General features: G+C 44.6%; 1 protein-coding gene across 14 annotated transcripts in view; it reads left to right on the plus strand.

The window, feature by feature from the left end:
* The window catches only part of SH3KBP1 (SH3 domain containing kinase binding protein 1), a 322,979-nt gene that overhangs the window by 227,095 nt on the left and 81,833 nt on the right, over positions 1-14,051 (plus strand). For all 14 annotated transcript variants that reach the window (XM_087860197.1, XM_087860193.1, XM_087860198.1 and 11 more), the window contains one exon: positions 11,021-11,115. In XM_087860197.1, coding sequence (XP_087716323.1) covers positions 11,021-11,115 — 95 coding nt within the window. The remainder of the gene's footprint in view (positions 1-11,020; positions 11,116-14,051) is intronic.

Raw genomic sequence — 14,051 nt, forward strand, 5'->3', positions numbered from 1 at the left:
GGGCACTTGTAGGAATGTGACACAAAGCAGGACAATCTGTGAGGCCTGCTTAAGTGCCTAATCCTCGGGTCTCAAGAACTAGCCCTAGGATAAAATCATGTCTTTGATGCTTTCTTTTCGCCCTCTGTAATGTCTGCAGACAGGAGATTCGAGTCTTTTTGGAAAGATTAAGTGGGCCGGGGGAGATAGGTAGCTGTGTGTTAGAGCAGTGCTGCCTAATAGAAATATCATGTGAGCCACATACATGATTTTACATTATCTAGTAACCACATTTTTTAAAAAGAAACAAACTTATTAATTTAAATATATTTTATTTAACTCAATATATCCCCAATATTATATTTTCAACATGCAACCCATATAAAATTATCAAGTGAGATATTTTTATTCTTTATTTATATGAGTCTTCACAATCCAGCGTGTATTTTATATGCATGGCACATCTAACTTGGAGCAACCACATTTCAAATGTTCAGTAGCCACAAGTGCCTAGTGGCCACCGTACTGGACAGTGTAGTTTGAGAGTGATTCTGGGATCTAAGATGGGCTTCCTGGGCCTAGGTACTAACACAGATCCAAATATTCAGTTCCTTCAAGCATGTGGGAGGATCCTGGCTCTAGCCCAAGACTTGTTCAGTCCTACAAGTATCTCTTAATTACGTCCATCCACCTGGCTCTCTGGAAGCATCACGGTGAGGGGACGGGTTGTTAATGACGAGTGTTTTTACAGAGGCTCGGTGGTGTGTTTTGGCTAAGAGCCAACAGTGCAGATTCTAGGACCAGCTGTGTTATTTGCTAGCTGTATGACCTTGGGCCAATAACTTTATTTCTCTGGCCTTGCTCTTCATTGTCTGTGTTGTCTGTGAAGTCAGAGGGCTGTGCTAGAGAGAACCCCCGAGTCTGCTCCCAGCATCTTCATCCTCTGATTCAATTCCAAAAGCTTTATGATTCAGAGGAAAAGGTTTCTGTGTTCAAAGAACTGAGCAGCCGGATGCAAGAGGCGGAAGGAAGATGGGAACAATTCAGTAGGAATAGGAGTTGTCACCGGGTATAGGTGTAAGTATGCGTGTGAGTGGGTAGCAGGTCAGAAGGAGAATTCTCACGTCAGCAAAGGCTTGAAGGATGTTTACTGACAGATGTTTTTTATGGACCCAGAGCAAGAATTTCTGCAATTAATCTCACCCACCTACTTTCTGGCTTTCATTGTCAAGAGCAAATTCTGGGATGTTTGTTCTCCCTTGATTTCCATGAAGCACCTAAGTCCACTAAAAAGCCCCCTGCATTGGGAACATTCTGCTGCTTTCAGACTTTGATGCAACCCCCATGTTCGGGTGGAAGGACACAGAGTGCTGACTATTAGAAATGACCCTGAGCTTGGGAGCAGGGCTTCTGGTTAGCAGACAGATCTCTAACAACCACTGCCTGGCCGTTCAGAGGAGAGAAGTCCCTTCCATACATCTCTGTCCTCGGCAGACTAAAGGATTAAGTTACGATGATTCAAAAAATGGTCATGTAGATGGGTCTTTCCTGAGGGAAAGTGAAACTCAGCTGATCAGGATTCATTTAAACAACTAACGTCATCTCCCCTCCCCCAGTAAAGCTTTTATGATATTGAAACTCATCTGAAACACATGCTGGGGAACAGATTGCCATGATTTTCATAACGAGGGAAACTGTCTAAATATTCATAAATGAAGTACCCTGAGATTCCTCCAGCCCACCACATCTGGAATTTCCCCAATTCTTACTACAATTGATGTGGATTTGTGGCCTCTGTGGGATAGAAAAATAGCCTGGAAAAATGGCTATTTAGCATCTTTCTGAACAAACAGTTCGGTCTCAGAGATTTGGAGGACCAGTTGAGCAGGAGAGTTAGGAAAAAGATAATCCTTGATATACTTTGAACAAAGGCCCATCAGGCTTTGTAATAAATGATGACCATGGGGCAAAGGCTAAACCTGCCTTCCCTGCCTGACCTCCCCTCATTCCATCCCTGGTCGTTTGTACCACCTTTCTGATCACTTTGTTCATTGACTCACTTCTCAGGAGTTGTCCCCTGTGGTGGCGACACAGGGTGGCGTGTGGCTATCATTGGTCCCTCAAGGCAGGGGCTATATCTCCTACTCGATATCCCCACCATACATCCCAGAAAGGTGCCATGGACTCACTGGGCACATAACAAGTGATGGTTGAGCACATGGGGAATTAGAAATGACTTACAGTTTAACCAGGCTCTATATTGGACAGAGTCTTGTAAAAGCGGCATAGTAGCCATGGGTCCCCTTTCTCAAGTTCACAGTCACCAGTTGGAAAAAGACCCATTTGTTCACATAGGACCCTCGAGCTTGTTTGGGGTTTCTGAGGGATTAGCAGTGGTTGCCAGTGTTCCATGGGGCTTGATAGACCCTTCGTTCTTTCTAGTCCCTGCTCTGGACCCATCAGCCCAAGAGCACCAACACAAACCGTTGTCCGACAAAGGTTTATTGGCTCATTGCACCGAGGAGACCACATAGGAGAACCTGTGCAGCCCTGTTGCACCAAACAAAAAGGAGTAGTTACCAGGTTGGAGGAGGAGGAATGCAGTGAAGTGTAATTGAAGCAGTATTTTGCTAGGCTCCAAGCAACGCAGGGGCTGTGTGGAGAGGGGTCAACATCAGGTCTGTACTGGGAGGTGCACCCAGGTCGTTTCTTTGGGAACCACCAAGTGGAGATAAGTGTGTAGCGCTGTGTTCAGAACTCTTTTAAGTGAGGCTCTGCACTCGTGTGGGGGAATCAAGGCTGCTTTTCTGTGTCACAGTGACTTCGTTCCTTCAGTCAAGAGTGGCACATTTCAGGGGCACCTGGAAGGCTCCGTTGGTTAAACGTTTGCCTTTAGCTTCACGATGTCAGGGTCCTGGGATTGAGCTCCCTGCTCAGCGGGGAGCCTGCTTCTCCCTCTCCCCCCACCCCTGCTCATAGGCTCTTGCTCTCTCTTGCAAATAAATAAATAAATAAATAAATAAATAAATAAATAAATAAAATCTTTGTGGGGGGAAAGAGCAGAACATATCATTCTGACTGATGCGATATAAACAAAAGCAAAGTTTCTGAGAGTCTGTGGGTTTAGAGGGCAAACTTTCTCTGGGACTAAGAAAGCAGTAGTACTCGGAGAAGGGGGTGTTAGGACCCTTTCCAGCTGCAGCACGTGCTTGGGAGAAATACTATTTCCTGTTCACTTCACAGCTGGCTGTGTCTGCGTTTGGTACACCAGCCTGATGAACGGCCAGGCAGATTTTTACTTTCTCATTCGGAGCTAATTTTTGCTTTCTCACCGCATGTTTAAATAGCAGAGAAAGGGGTCGATTTCCTTATGTTGGTTTTTCCCCCCAGCCTTACCTGGGAGCTCTTTCATGCTACCTTTTCAGGGGAGGTATTTTGGCTCACTTGTCTCCCCCAAAACTCATATTTGGGCACATCCAGTTTGAAACAAGTGTCCTGCTCAGTGCTGTAGTGCACCCCACACTCGACGTGTCCTAAGGCGCTCAGGCTCAGCATCCCAGGGTCGCATCGAGTGCCTCCAACACAGACCTTGCTGTCCTGATTCCGAGTGGGGTTCTCCCTGGGAGGGTGCCCAGGCTGCCCAGGCTGCTGAAGACCTGGTTTTCAAGTACAGTCCTCTTGGAGGATTAAAGCTAACTCCCTTGGTGTTATCCTTGTGGATTTCCTCTCTCCCAAAGACTGAGAGCTTCCCCTCACCTGAGGAAGAGAAAGTGCCGAGAGGAGCGGTGATGAGCTCTGGACTAGAAGACAGAAAGGCTTTGCTTGTCAGATTTTTTTCTTTTCCTTTTTTAAAAAAATTCTTCCTTTTAAAGCGAGAGATTTAAAAATGCCATAATTCATAGTTGTGAAATAATGCAAAAGTCAAATTCCCAGCGGCACCTAGGATTAGAGGCGGTCGTTGTGATTTGGGGTCGCTGGCAGCTTTTTCCTGGAGGCAGGCATGGGGCTCAAGTTGACAACATAGTGAGGTGTGCCTTGTGTTTCGTTTCCCTGTCTGAATTTGAGTGTAGACCAGGGTTTTTCCACCTTGGCACTATTAATATTTGGACCAGATCACTCTTTGCTGTGGAGACTGTTCCGTGTCTGTTACAGGGTGTTTGGTAGCATCCCCAGCCTCCATACCCTTGATGCCAATCCCTGTTACCGCCCCCTCCCGCTGTGATGACCACAAATGGCTCCGGTATTGCCAGTGTCCCCTGGGAAGCGAACGAGCCCCGTTTGCGAACTGCTGGTGCAGACCGTGGTCAGCTCTGCAAGGGCACTGCTGCATCTCTGCTGCTGGGCGCACAGTGGACCTTAGTTAATGTTTACTGAACGAATGACAAGTGTAGGGTTCTCTCCAGCCCTCCCCACTAGCCCCGGATCCTCAAACCGACCCAGGAATGATTTTTCTCTCTACATCTATCATGCAGCATGCCCAGCCGTGGCACCGCCACCACACTGGCCCACCCTCCAGGTCCCCACCATTGTTTTGCTTCTTTCTAGCATTGAATATTTGCTAATACCCATGGCTGGATCATTGGCCCTCACAGTGTGGTCCCTGGACCCGCAGCATCAGCATCACCATCACCTGGGGACTTGTTCGAGATGCAGATCCCCAGGCCTTGCCCAGCCCTAGAGGATCAGGAAGCTCAGGGGTTCTGTTTTCACGCATCCTTCATCTGATGCTGATGCCCGCTCATGCGTAAGAACCACTGATGTAGACTGTTCCTTGAGCTTCCCTGTTGATGAGAGTCACCAGGGTGCTTGTGGATTGCTGCTCCCACCTCAGACCTGTTGATGGCAACCCCCAAAGAAGGGAGTCTGGGAAGGCAGAGAAGCAACAGGTTCCCCACATCATTCTTGTCATCAGGAATTGATGGGGAACACCCCCCACTACCACCACCAACTCCTACTCCCCTGGTCAAAGTCCTAGAACATTGTACAGAGCCCGGTGCCATTTTATGCCTCTAAGAAGGGAGCCTGACTCTTTCCTTTGGGAAATGATTCCCCATTCATGACCCTCTGATGCTTTAAGCTGAAGGCATCACTCTTATCCTTCCCTCGCTGTTGCCTGTCAGGAGCGCTGTGCCTCATTCCTTCTCCTCGGTTATAAGCTCCTTGAGAACCAGGTATCAGTCTTATTTAACTTAGCCTCTTTCCCCCAGAATATGACCCAAGTCCATACCCTTATTGCATTTCCAAAATACAAGAAGTTGGAAAACTAAAAGGTTTTTAGTACTTGTTGGGTGATAAAACTTGTCTTGGACTAACATGCATTTATATAGTCTTTATTTATCCTACTTGGGGGGACAAATCTTCCATTTGCTGCAGAATCTTAATGTATTTGATGGTTGGGTGCAGCTCCAGACCCCAGGTGTGAGGATGTTATCTATTGTATGGATGCAATACATTTCCTTTCTAAAATCTAAAAAATTCTGTCCCCAGAGCTTCTGGATAAGTGATTATGAACCCGTAGTGCTTCAGATAATGTTTGTCACTTTAATGAAAGAACTTTAGGTTTTGATGTTGGTGGAAGTAGAAACACTGAGCTTGATACTTTTGTTCTGGTATCCAAAGGAAAAGAATTCTAAGGGTGGCCTGGTACTTTCCACCACTGCTGGAAGTTCTGGAAGGCTTCCTACCAGACTCTGTGACACATGGGATTTTAATCTTCATGTCCTAAAATTGAGTCCAGAGAATTGTCCTGGATTTAATGTTACTTCCTTGGTGTGTGTGTGTGTGTATACGTTCTGCTTGCTGATATGTTTATTCTGTTTGTTCTGCTGTTATTTTCTTTTTAAGCTGAGGGTACTTTTTCAAGTTGGTTGGTTTGTTTGTTATATGAATAGATTATAAAACCATCTGAATGGAGTCATGGGCTGTGGGCATGTGAGTTCAATTTCTTAAACGGTCTGTTTTTAATCTCATGTAAATTTCTAGAAGTTTAGAGATTGAAATAATGTGTTTTTTGTTGGGGGAGGATGTGAATCATGACCGGACTTCTTGGGGGTTTTAATAGAACAAGTTTCTTAAAATTGGAATACCAATCAGTAATTAGTATAGGGGATCTTGATTTGGAATTAGGCAAAGGTCTCAGGGCCCTTGAACCTTCTGATATCCTACACAACATTTTCTCTGCAACTTTGAATGTGTCTTTTTTTTTTCCTTTTTCTGGAAAGAGGGAATCACTGTTTTTTTATCAGATTCTTAAAGGACTCTAAGACAAAGAAGCCAGGGACACCTGGCTGGCTCAGTCGAAAGAGCATGCAACCCTTGATCGCAGTGTTGTGAGTTCAGCCCCACTTTGGCTATAGAGATTACTTAAAAATAAATACATAAATGTAAAAAGAGACAAAAATACTCAAGAATTGACTTAGGATTTCAGTCCTAGGCTAATCCATCAGTTTTTTAAAAAAATCTTTCTAAAAAAATAGAGACAAATTCATCTCAATTGCTGGATAACTTGTGCCTTTATTTTTTTATGTGCATATGGGCATTCATGTCTATTTGATCTTGAACTAATTAAATCCATCTGATTGATGAATAGATGGAAAATGCCTGCCTCCAAAAATTCATTTCATTCCCTTACTCTCATCTCTATCTGCTACTCATTTAAAATTTCTAATCTTCCCACATCCAAAAAGCATTTGGAATTATAGTCTTCTTTCAAGACATATCAAATGCCTCCTCCTTTGCAAACTCACTCCTGAATGTAGTCGTGCCTTCCTCGGCAGCACCACGGCCATATCCCGTCAGAGTGAGTCTGTGCTTCTTCCAGCATTTGTCCTTTCTTCTTGTCATCCTTTCACCCTTGCCTTTCCCCAGGCATTAGTTTGTCACTTCCACTCGAGGGTGCAATGGGCAGTGACTTGCGTATCACAGGCCCAAGAACTGACAATGTCTTTTTCATGGTGGTGCCTCAATAAATGTTTGAATTAAAGTAGGGAACGTCTTTGTTCCATATACTAGGAAATTAAAATCATAGTCTCAGGGAGGCCTGGGCGGCTCAGTCGGTTAAGCGTCTGCCTTCAGCTAGGGTCATGATCCCAGGGTCCTGGGATCGAGTCCTGCATCGGGCTCCCTGCTCAGGGGGGAGTCTGCTTCTCCCTCTGCCTTCTCTGCCTACTCTGCCTGCCGCTCTCCCTGCTTGTGCTCTCTCTGTGACAAATAGATAAATAAATTTTTTTAGAAAAGTCATAGTCTCAGAGCTAATCCATTTTTTCACTTCTTATTTTTTAGTATCTTAAAACCATTGGTACATCCAAACTGACAGCATGTTTTTCTTTTCCAGTACTGCTGAATTAGGGCCCAAATACCTCAGTAGTAAAAACAAATTCTTATTTTCAAATATATCATGATAACTTAAAATGTGAGCCTATGGTTGCCATGTTTGATCAGGCGTGTTCCGAGTTACAGTGCCTGTGACTAGAGCCATGAACTGTCAGAGCTGGCCAGAACTCCAGTCTAGTCCTGTGTGTTTTTTGGAGCCTCCAGAGCTTCCTTGAGATTATTTTGGGGGCCTGGGTGGGAGATGGGCCAGCCCCACTCTCTAATATAACCAGAGCAGCTCTGTTTTTAATTTTGTATTGGAGTTTTGGAATAAGTTGAAATTTGCTAAAAAGTGTTAACCAAACTGCCCTCTCGTCCCTCGTTGGCCAGTCTCCCATCTTATACCTAAGGACACTGAGGTCCAAAGCTACTGTGTAGTTGCCTCAGATCTTATGCTCAGGACAGCCCAACTGGGATTGAACCTAGTCTTGCCTGTCCTGACTCCTGGCCCAGACACTGTCCTCCTATTTAGCTGTCCCTCAAATTTTCCTCCACTTTGTAGGTATCACTAGGGGATCAAGAAACATTGAATGGGAGCTGTGTCAGGTTATGAGGATGCAAAAAGGGGTGAGCATGATGTCAAAACCTGCTTCATGGACAATGGTAGTTGACAGTAGCCACTGGTACCCGTATCTCCTCCTTTTATCTGAAATTGGTGCCTTCCAGATAATTCTGTGTCTAATGCCTCACACATAAAATAGCATATGTGATGGGAATGTTTTAAAACTGGGTTATGTTGGCGGTCATGAAACTATATACATTTATTAGAACTATTCATACCATGCAATTAAAATGGGTGATTTTTCTGGTATAAAAATTATATGTCATTAAAGCTGTTTAAAAAAATAAAGTCAAGGGGACACCTGCCCTCCTTAACTAATAGCGAAACTGGGCAGAAAACAAAATGGCCCCGTGAAACATTTTAAAGGCATACTGGCACTTTTTTATAAATATTTTCTCACTATGTTGGTTACACGTCAAGTCCACGGTCATTTATTGACCCCCTGCTATAGGCCAGTTCCTGAGGTAGCAAGAGAAGAGATAGGGGGAGAGGGAGTGACACAGATGCATAGGAAGAGGCTTTTTAAGTGGAGGCAGGTTATAGTCAAGTGTTTCAGGGGAGGTAACTGGAAGTGTCCTCTTCTACTGAGTTCCTTCATGTCAGGGTGCCTTGTGCTTTGAGTGATAAATACCTATGCAGCCACAAAGTAGTGGTAAGCAATACAGTTTTATGGAGTCATGTAACAAGGGATCCAGAGACAGTCCCCCTGACATTGGTTAATTCAGTAGACATCTCAATGGTGTCGAGACTCAGAGTCCCCTCCTCTCTGATTTTCTTGGCCTTCCTCTCATGGTTGAAATATGACTGCAACAGTGTCAAACACTATACTGTCTTCCAATAAGGATGAAACAGTGTTAAAAGCAGAAAGGCAGGGGCAACTATTTTCCTCACAACCCTTTTTTAAATCAGGGAACAAAATCTAACAGCCTCTTTCCCCACCCCCAGCAGATTTCCTCTCACATCTCATTGGCTGGAGGTAGATCACATGTCCAACCCTAAACCAATCACCAACAAAGGGGAGTGAGATTAACAGTATTTGCCTAGACATATCTCACTCATCTCTACAGCTGTGGGTGGTTCCCTATTCCCAAATGTAATACCTGATTGCAGCAGGATTATATGAACTGAGAAGAGAATGGGGAATGGCTCCTGTGAACCAAAGTCTACCACACTTAATGAACTTTTTTTGATGGAAAGGAATAGAAACAATGCTTGTTTTTTCCTTTGTTGACCACAGGTGCCTTATCTTGTTTGTAAAATATTTCCATGATTTCGATCCAATGAATTATTTTTCAAACTGGGACTCTGAGGGCAGTTCTTCAATAATGCTCTATTTGTTTCAGTGTTATAAGTTTTGAGGTTGGGGAGTCATAGTTCACTAGCACAGTCAATAGGAAAATTGGTAAAGAGCTGTCATTATCCAATTTAAAGATGCTTAACTTTTTCCCTCCTTTTAGAATATTTGGCTGATTCAGAATTTGGGAGGTTTGCTATTATTAATTAAAGAGAGATGAAAAGTTAGTAACTCTGTGGACCTAGGAATCTTTAGGCAGATTAATATTGATGGGATTTAGAACTAGTGCCCCTCAGCGCGGCTTAATGAGCAAAAGGCTTCAGGGGCCCAGAGTGCCTAAGATAGAAGGTTTCCAACACTAGGATAGGGGATGTTACTAATATGCTCTGTCTGTTGGACAGAAAGCAAAAACATTTGCCACAGAAAGTGAGTCCCTCTTTTTCCCTGTCCCCTCTCCCTCTTTCCTCCCCGCCCTCCCGTCATATCTGAACCAACCCGAGACCACAGTGTGTCTGTATTACAGATCTTTTTATTGCCTTTATTTTGTACATCACTCTCTTTGACTGATGTGACATTAACCATAATAAGCCCCCCACATTTCAGTCGTATAAACTGTGCTAGGGACGGTATGATTGATACTTGTGTATATAGCTCTAAGTTATGATCTGTCTGCTGCAACCGGCCTGATCCTTGGGAAATATCTAAGGCCTTTCAAAGCCATTACAATTGTTGACTTAGCTGGAGAATAATAAATGCCTGTCCCAGTAGATACTAATTCTCTGGAATTTTTCTTTCTACCTTCTGTCCTAAGTCATTGAACCCCACTTTTCCAAGTTTTACTTTCCCGGCTACCTGACGAATGCTTTTGGTCTCTTCTAAACTGGTGCTTTTGTGTAAATGGAGAAGATTTGACATCAGATAGGTTTTCTTTTTTTAAGTTTGTTTGTTTATTTATTTATTTATTTATTTATGCAGTCTCTATGCCCAACATGGGGGCTCGAACTCACAACCACACGCTCTTCTGACTGAGCCAGCCAGGCACCCCTAACATTGGATAGACTTTCAAAAGCATATCACTGATGGCGCATTTGAACTGGTTTTCAGTGGCTTTAGTGTTTTTCTCTCTTTGGTGTACATCCTTGCTGATGAACATCCCCACCTAAATAGGCAGGTTCCCACAGAGAGGCCGTGGGACGTGTTTGAACAAGTTTATCTCCCCAGTATACACATGTGTATAAAGAACATTTAGTGGGTATTTGTTGGCTGTTTGTGGTTGACACACGTTCACATACAGATACCTGTCTCGGGAGATGTACCATAATGGGGTCTTTTTTATTGTTTCGAGTACCGTGTCAGCTTTGTAACATTACACCGATACCCTGTTTCTGATTTAGTGATGTGTGGAAGGAGGCAGTGAGGGTGGGATTTAAGCTTTTTGCTCTTTGTAGATTATGTCTGCTTATGCATGCACCCAAAGAGTATATAAAATGGTATATAAAATAAAGAGTACATAAAATATTCACCGGAGACCAAGGAAACCTTTTTGCTTTTCTGCCTGAGAGACACAAAGCAGTCAATGGCATTTGATGACATCACATGATTTGTGAGGGGAGAAAAATGAAGAGAATAAATAAGCATGAGCCCCAAATGAGCAATCTGAGGTAGTCTCCTGAGGGTGACCCTTTCTTTATGCAGTCGTATCCTATCTGTTAAGTGTGCTTTTCCCTGAAGTTAGCATGAGAGAGGGCATCTTTTCCTGGGCCAGCTCATTAGCTGAAGCATTGTAAATGTTGTGTTTTCTTTTCTTCTTACAGCCAAGGATTACTGCAAAGTAATATTTCCATATGAGGCACAGAATGACGATGAATTGACAATCAAAGAAGGAGATATAGTGACTCTCATCAATAAGGTAAGCAAGGGTTCCCTCCTGCCTTTAAAACTGCGAACCGCTTCGAGACATTGACTGGACAGTGCAAGCTTTTGTTTTAGGCCTTGAAACACTTGATTTTCACTCCCTGAACTTCCTAGGAAGAATCTCACGTCTTTCCTCTTGATCAGGCTAAGCCCAATGTATCCAGGTGAATGAACGAACTTGAAAACTGAATAGATTCTATTGGCCTCGGAGCCAGCTGCAGACTGGCATGGCCCAGTGGAAAACTCCATCCTGGAATGTCTAACCCAGAAGGCGGCCTGCTTGGCTGGAGAGCCCGCCCTGCACAGCAACCCTGGCTGTAAAGCTGTGTCATGAGGTATCCAAAGAGGGGCTTTAAAAAGGCAGGTCATGCCTCACAGGCAGCAAGCGCATAAAGAATGTGTGCTGTTCAGATCAAAGACAGGTAGCATGCCTGAGAGAATTTTGCTTGTCTTGTCTGGGCTAAGAAGGTTGGATGATTTTATTATCATTACAGGCAGAGCCCTGTAAACACACAGAGAGCTATAAAATCTGTGTGAGGTGATACAGCTTAACAGGGCCTGGACCGTGTACTGTTGATGCTTTCATGCAATGGTACTCACCAAGTAGGCGGTTGAAAAATGTATTATTTAAATGATTCTTAGAATATATGGCGTTTTGTTTGAGATACTGGATTCTCATGATGGTCGAATATGATGAAAAGCTAGAGCCATCTTTAAGATGTGTAAGGTGGCTTTATTTTGAGGTCCAAGTGAGTGGCAGGGAATGCGTGACGCTCTTGGCACAAGCGTGACTTGGGGATCATCATGGCTGCCTGTGCTCATGCAGGGCTAGAAAGCACTGGCAGGGTGGAGAGTGCAGGGAAAGGGGAGAGAGAACAGGGGTTAGGGTGGGGGAGGTAGGCCCGGGGTCTTGCTCCTGTGGCCATTACTGAGAGGGAGGGGATCACGGTGTTTGCCTGCCCCCCTTCCCCCACCCCCATGTGTGTCCATACAGTGATGGGTACGATTTGCCTTTATAGTCCGCGACACTTACCTTTAAGAAATGTTGTAGAAGTTGTGTGTTTTAAGAGCCTGGGCCAGAGATGCCAGGGAATTAATGACCCCAGAGGTTAAGCAGCTCACCAAAGATCAAATTATTTTAGGGAGAGAGCTGGCCTTATCCATATGACAGTGGTATGCTAGACAGTGCTAAGAACACCTTTCTGGAATAGCAAACTACTCCCAGCGCTGCTGAGGGGACAAGAACTTGCCCATTGTTTTACCTGTAAGCTGTTCTCCCTGCATTCATTTTAGCGTATTTCTCTAAGTGTTTTCTGTGGCAGGAGGAAATCAGAACAGGGTAAGATGCAGCCCTTCTTGTTCCTTTCTGCCAGGGAGGCAGAAGTGATTCTTCTCTTCTTTCCCACCCTTCCCCTCATCCTTTCAGGCGGCTTCTGCGAGGCACGTTTCCTATTTTGAACCATACCCTTCACGAAACACTCCAAATAAAGAAGTTGTTAAATAGGTATAAAGCATAATACGAATACTTCGATAATTAGCACAGATACTTCGTTTTAATCCTACAGAGAAAGGGGTAGATCTCTTTCCCCTGTGACGATGAAGCAACCAGAGACCACAGTAACCCATTCTTTGCAATGGGGGACGGGGCACTTTACTGTTTTTGTGTTTCTTTTCTTTCCGTGGGGGGCAGCCTCTTTTTAACTGAAAACCAGATGTATCAATAATATTTAATAAGGTTTTGGGGGGGAAAAGCCCACCACAGATGGTCTCTTATCTGAATACATCTATTTCTACCTTAATATAGTATATTCCTGTCCTTGTCATTTGATTACATATGATGAGAACACATGCATCTTGATGTTTTTGTTCTTACCGGCTTGAGATCCAGTCTGATAAAAAGAATTAAATTTTTCTAAAGAGCTTAGTCAGAAGGAGACTCTTTCATCGTTCCATCCTCCATGCGCACGGCCGGGAGAAAGGCTGTGGAAGGCTGCTCTCAGGAGTGTCCGGGGGATTGTGCCCGATGTCTCAGCTTTCAAAGCTTTAAGCAATTAGGCGCAGTTTAGAAACTGAAGCAGCTTATAGATAGTATTATGACATTTGCAAAACGTGACCTTGTTATCCTTGCCATACACTTGGCCCCTTGACCTGACCCATGCCCTGCCCCTGCTCCTCAGGCCAAGAACGCCTGTGTCATTCTCACTCTTTCTCCCCCTCCTTCAGCCCTGCCCTCCCTCGTGAGCCCAGTGGCACCAGAACCTAGCGATTCTGCCTTCCTGCATCCCTGCCTCTTCATGTCCATGGGAGAGCCAGGCCCAGGCGGAGTCTGTGTCTCCTTCCTCTCCCAGCTTCCTCCATGGGACTTGCTCCAGAGGAGAACCCTGGGGAGTCCAGGGGTGGAGGGATGCTAGCACCCCAGTCTCCTCTTTTTATCACAACCTGATGGTGCTTTGCTCAGGGGACCCCTCTGCTCCAGTGAAAGTCTTTAGCAACTTTCCTCTCCTTTATCGTCAATCGATTCTCCTGGCACTCATTTGCCTGGCTGCTCTGGCCTGAGTCTGGCTTCCTGGCCTTGGTCCACCTCACTGTTCTACAAGCTCTCCTGGGATGTCCCCATCCTGCTCGTGCATCTTCCCTAATTTGACCCAGGCCGTGTTCCTGCTGCCCAGGACACCCCCTGCCAACCCACTAAGTTGGTTTTTCAATAGCTAAAAATACAACCAGTCTTAACTCATGCTGCATTATGTACCTGGGCCCATTTTTAGCTTGTTACTTAAGAGCGCACCCTGTGCACTATTAATTTTGTTTTTATTATTATTTTATATGGTCTGTGAAATCAGGTCTCTTGGCATCCTGTCCTTCAGCAGGTTTTGAGTTTTATTCTCATAAAATATCTGCCAGCTTTGATCTAGCATTCCCCTTGTTTGGAAG

This window comes from Ursus americanus, chromosome X (genome assembly GCF_024610735.1).
Source record: "Ursus americanus isolate L20-20 chromosome X, mUrsAme1.1.p, whole genome shotgun sequence".
Classification (NCBI taxonomy): domain Eukaryota; kingdom Metazoa; phylum Chordata; class Mammalia; order Carnivora; family Ursidae; genus Ursus; species Ursus americanus.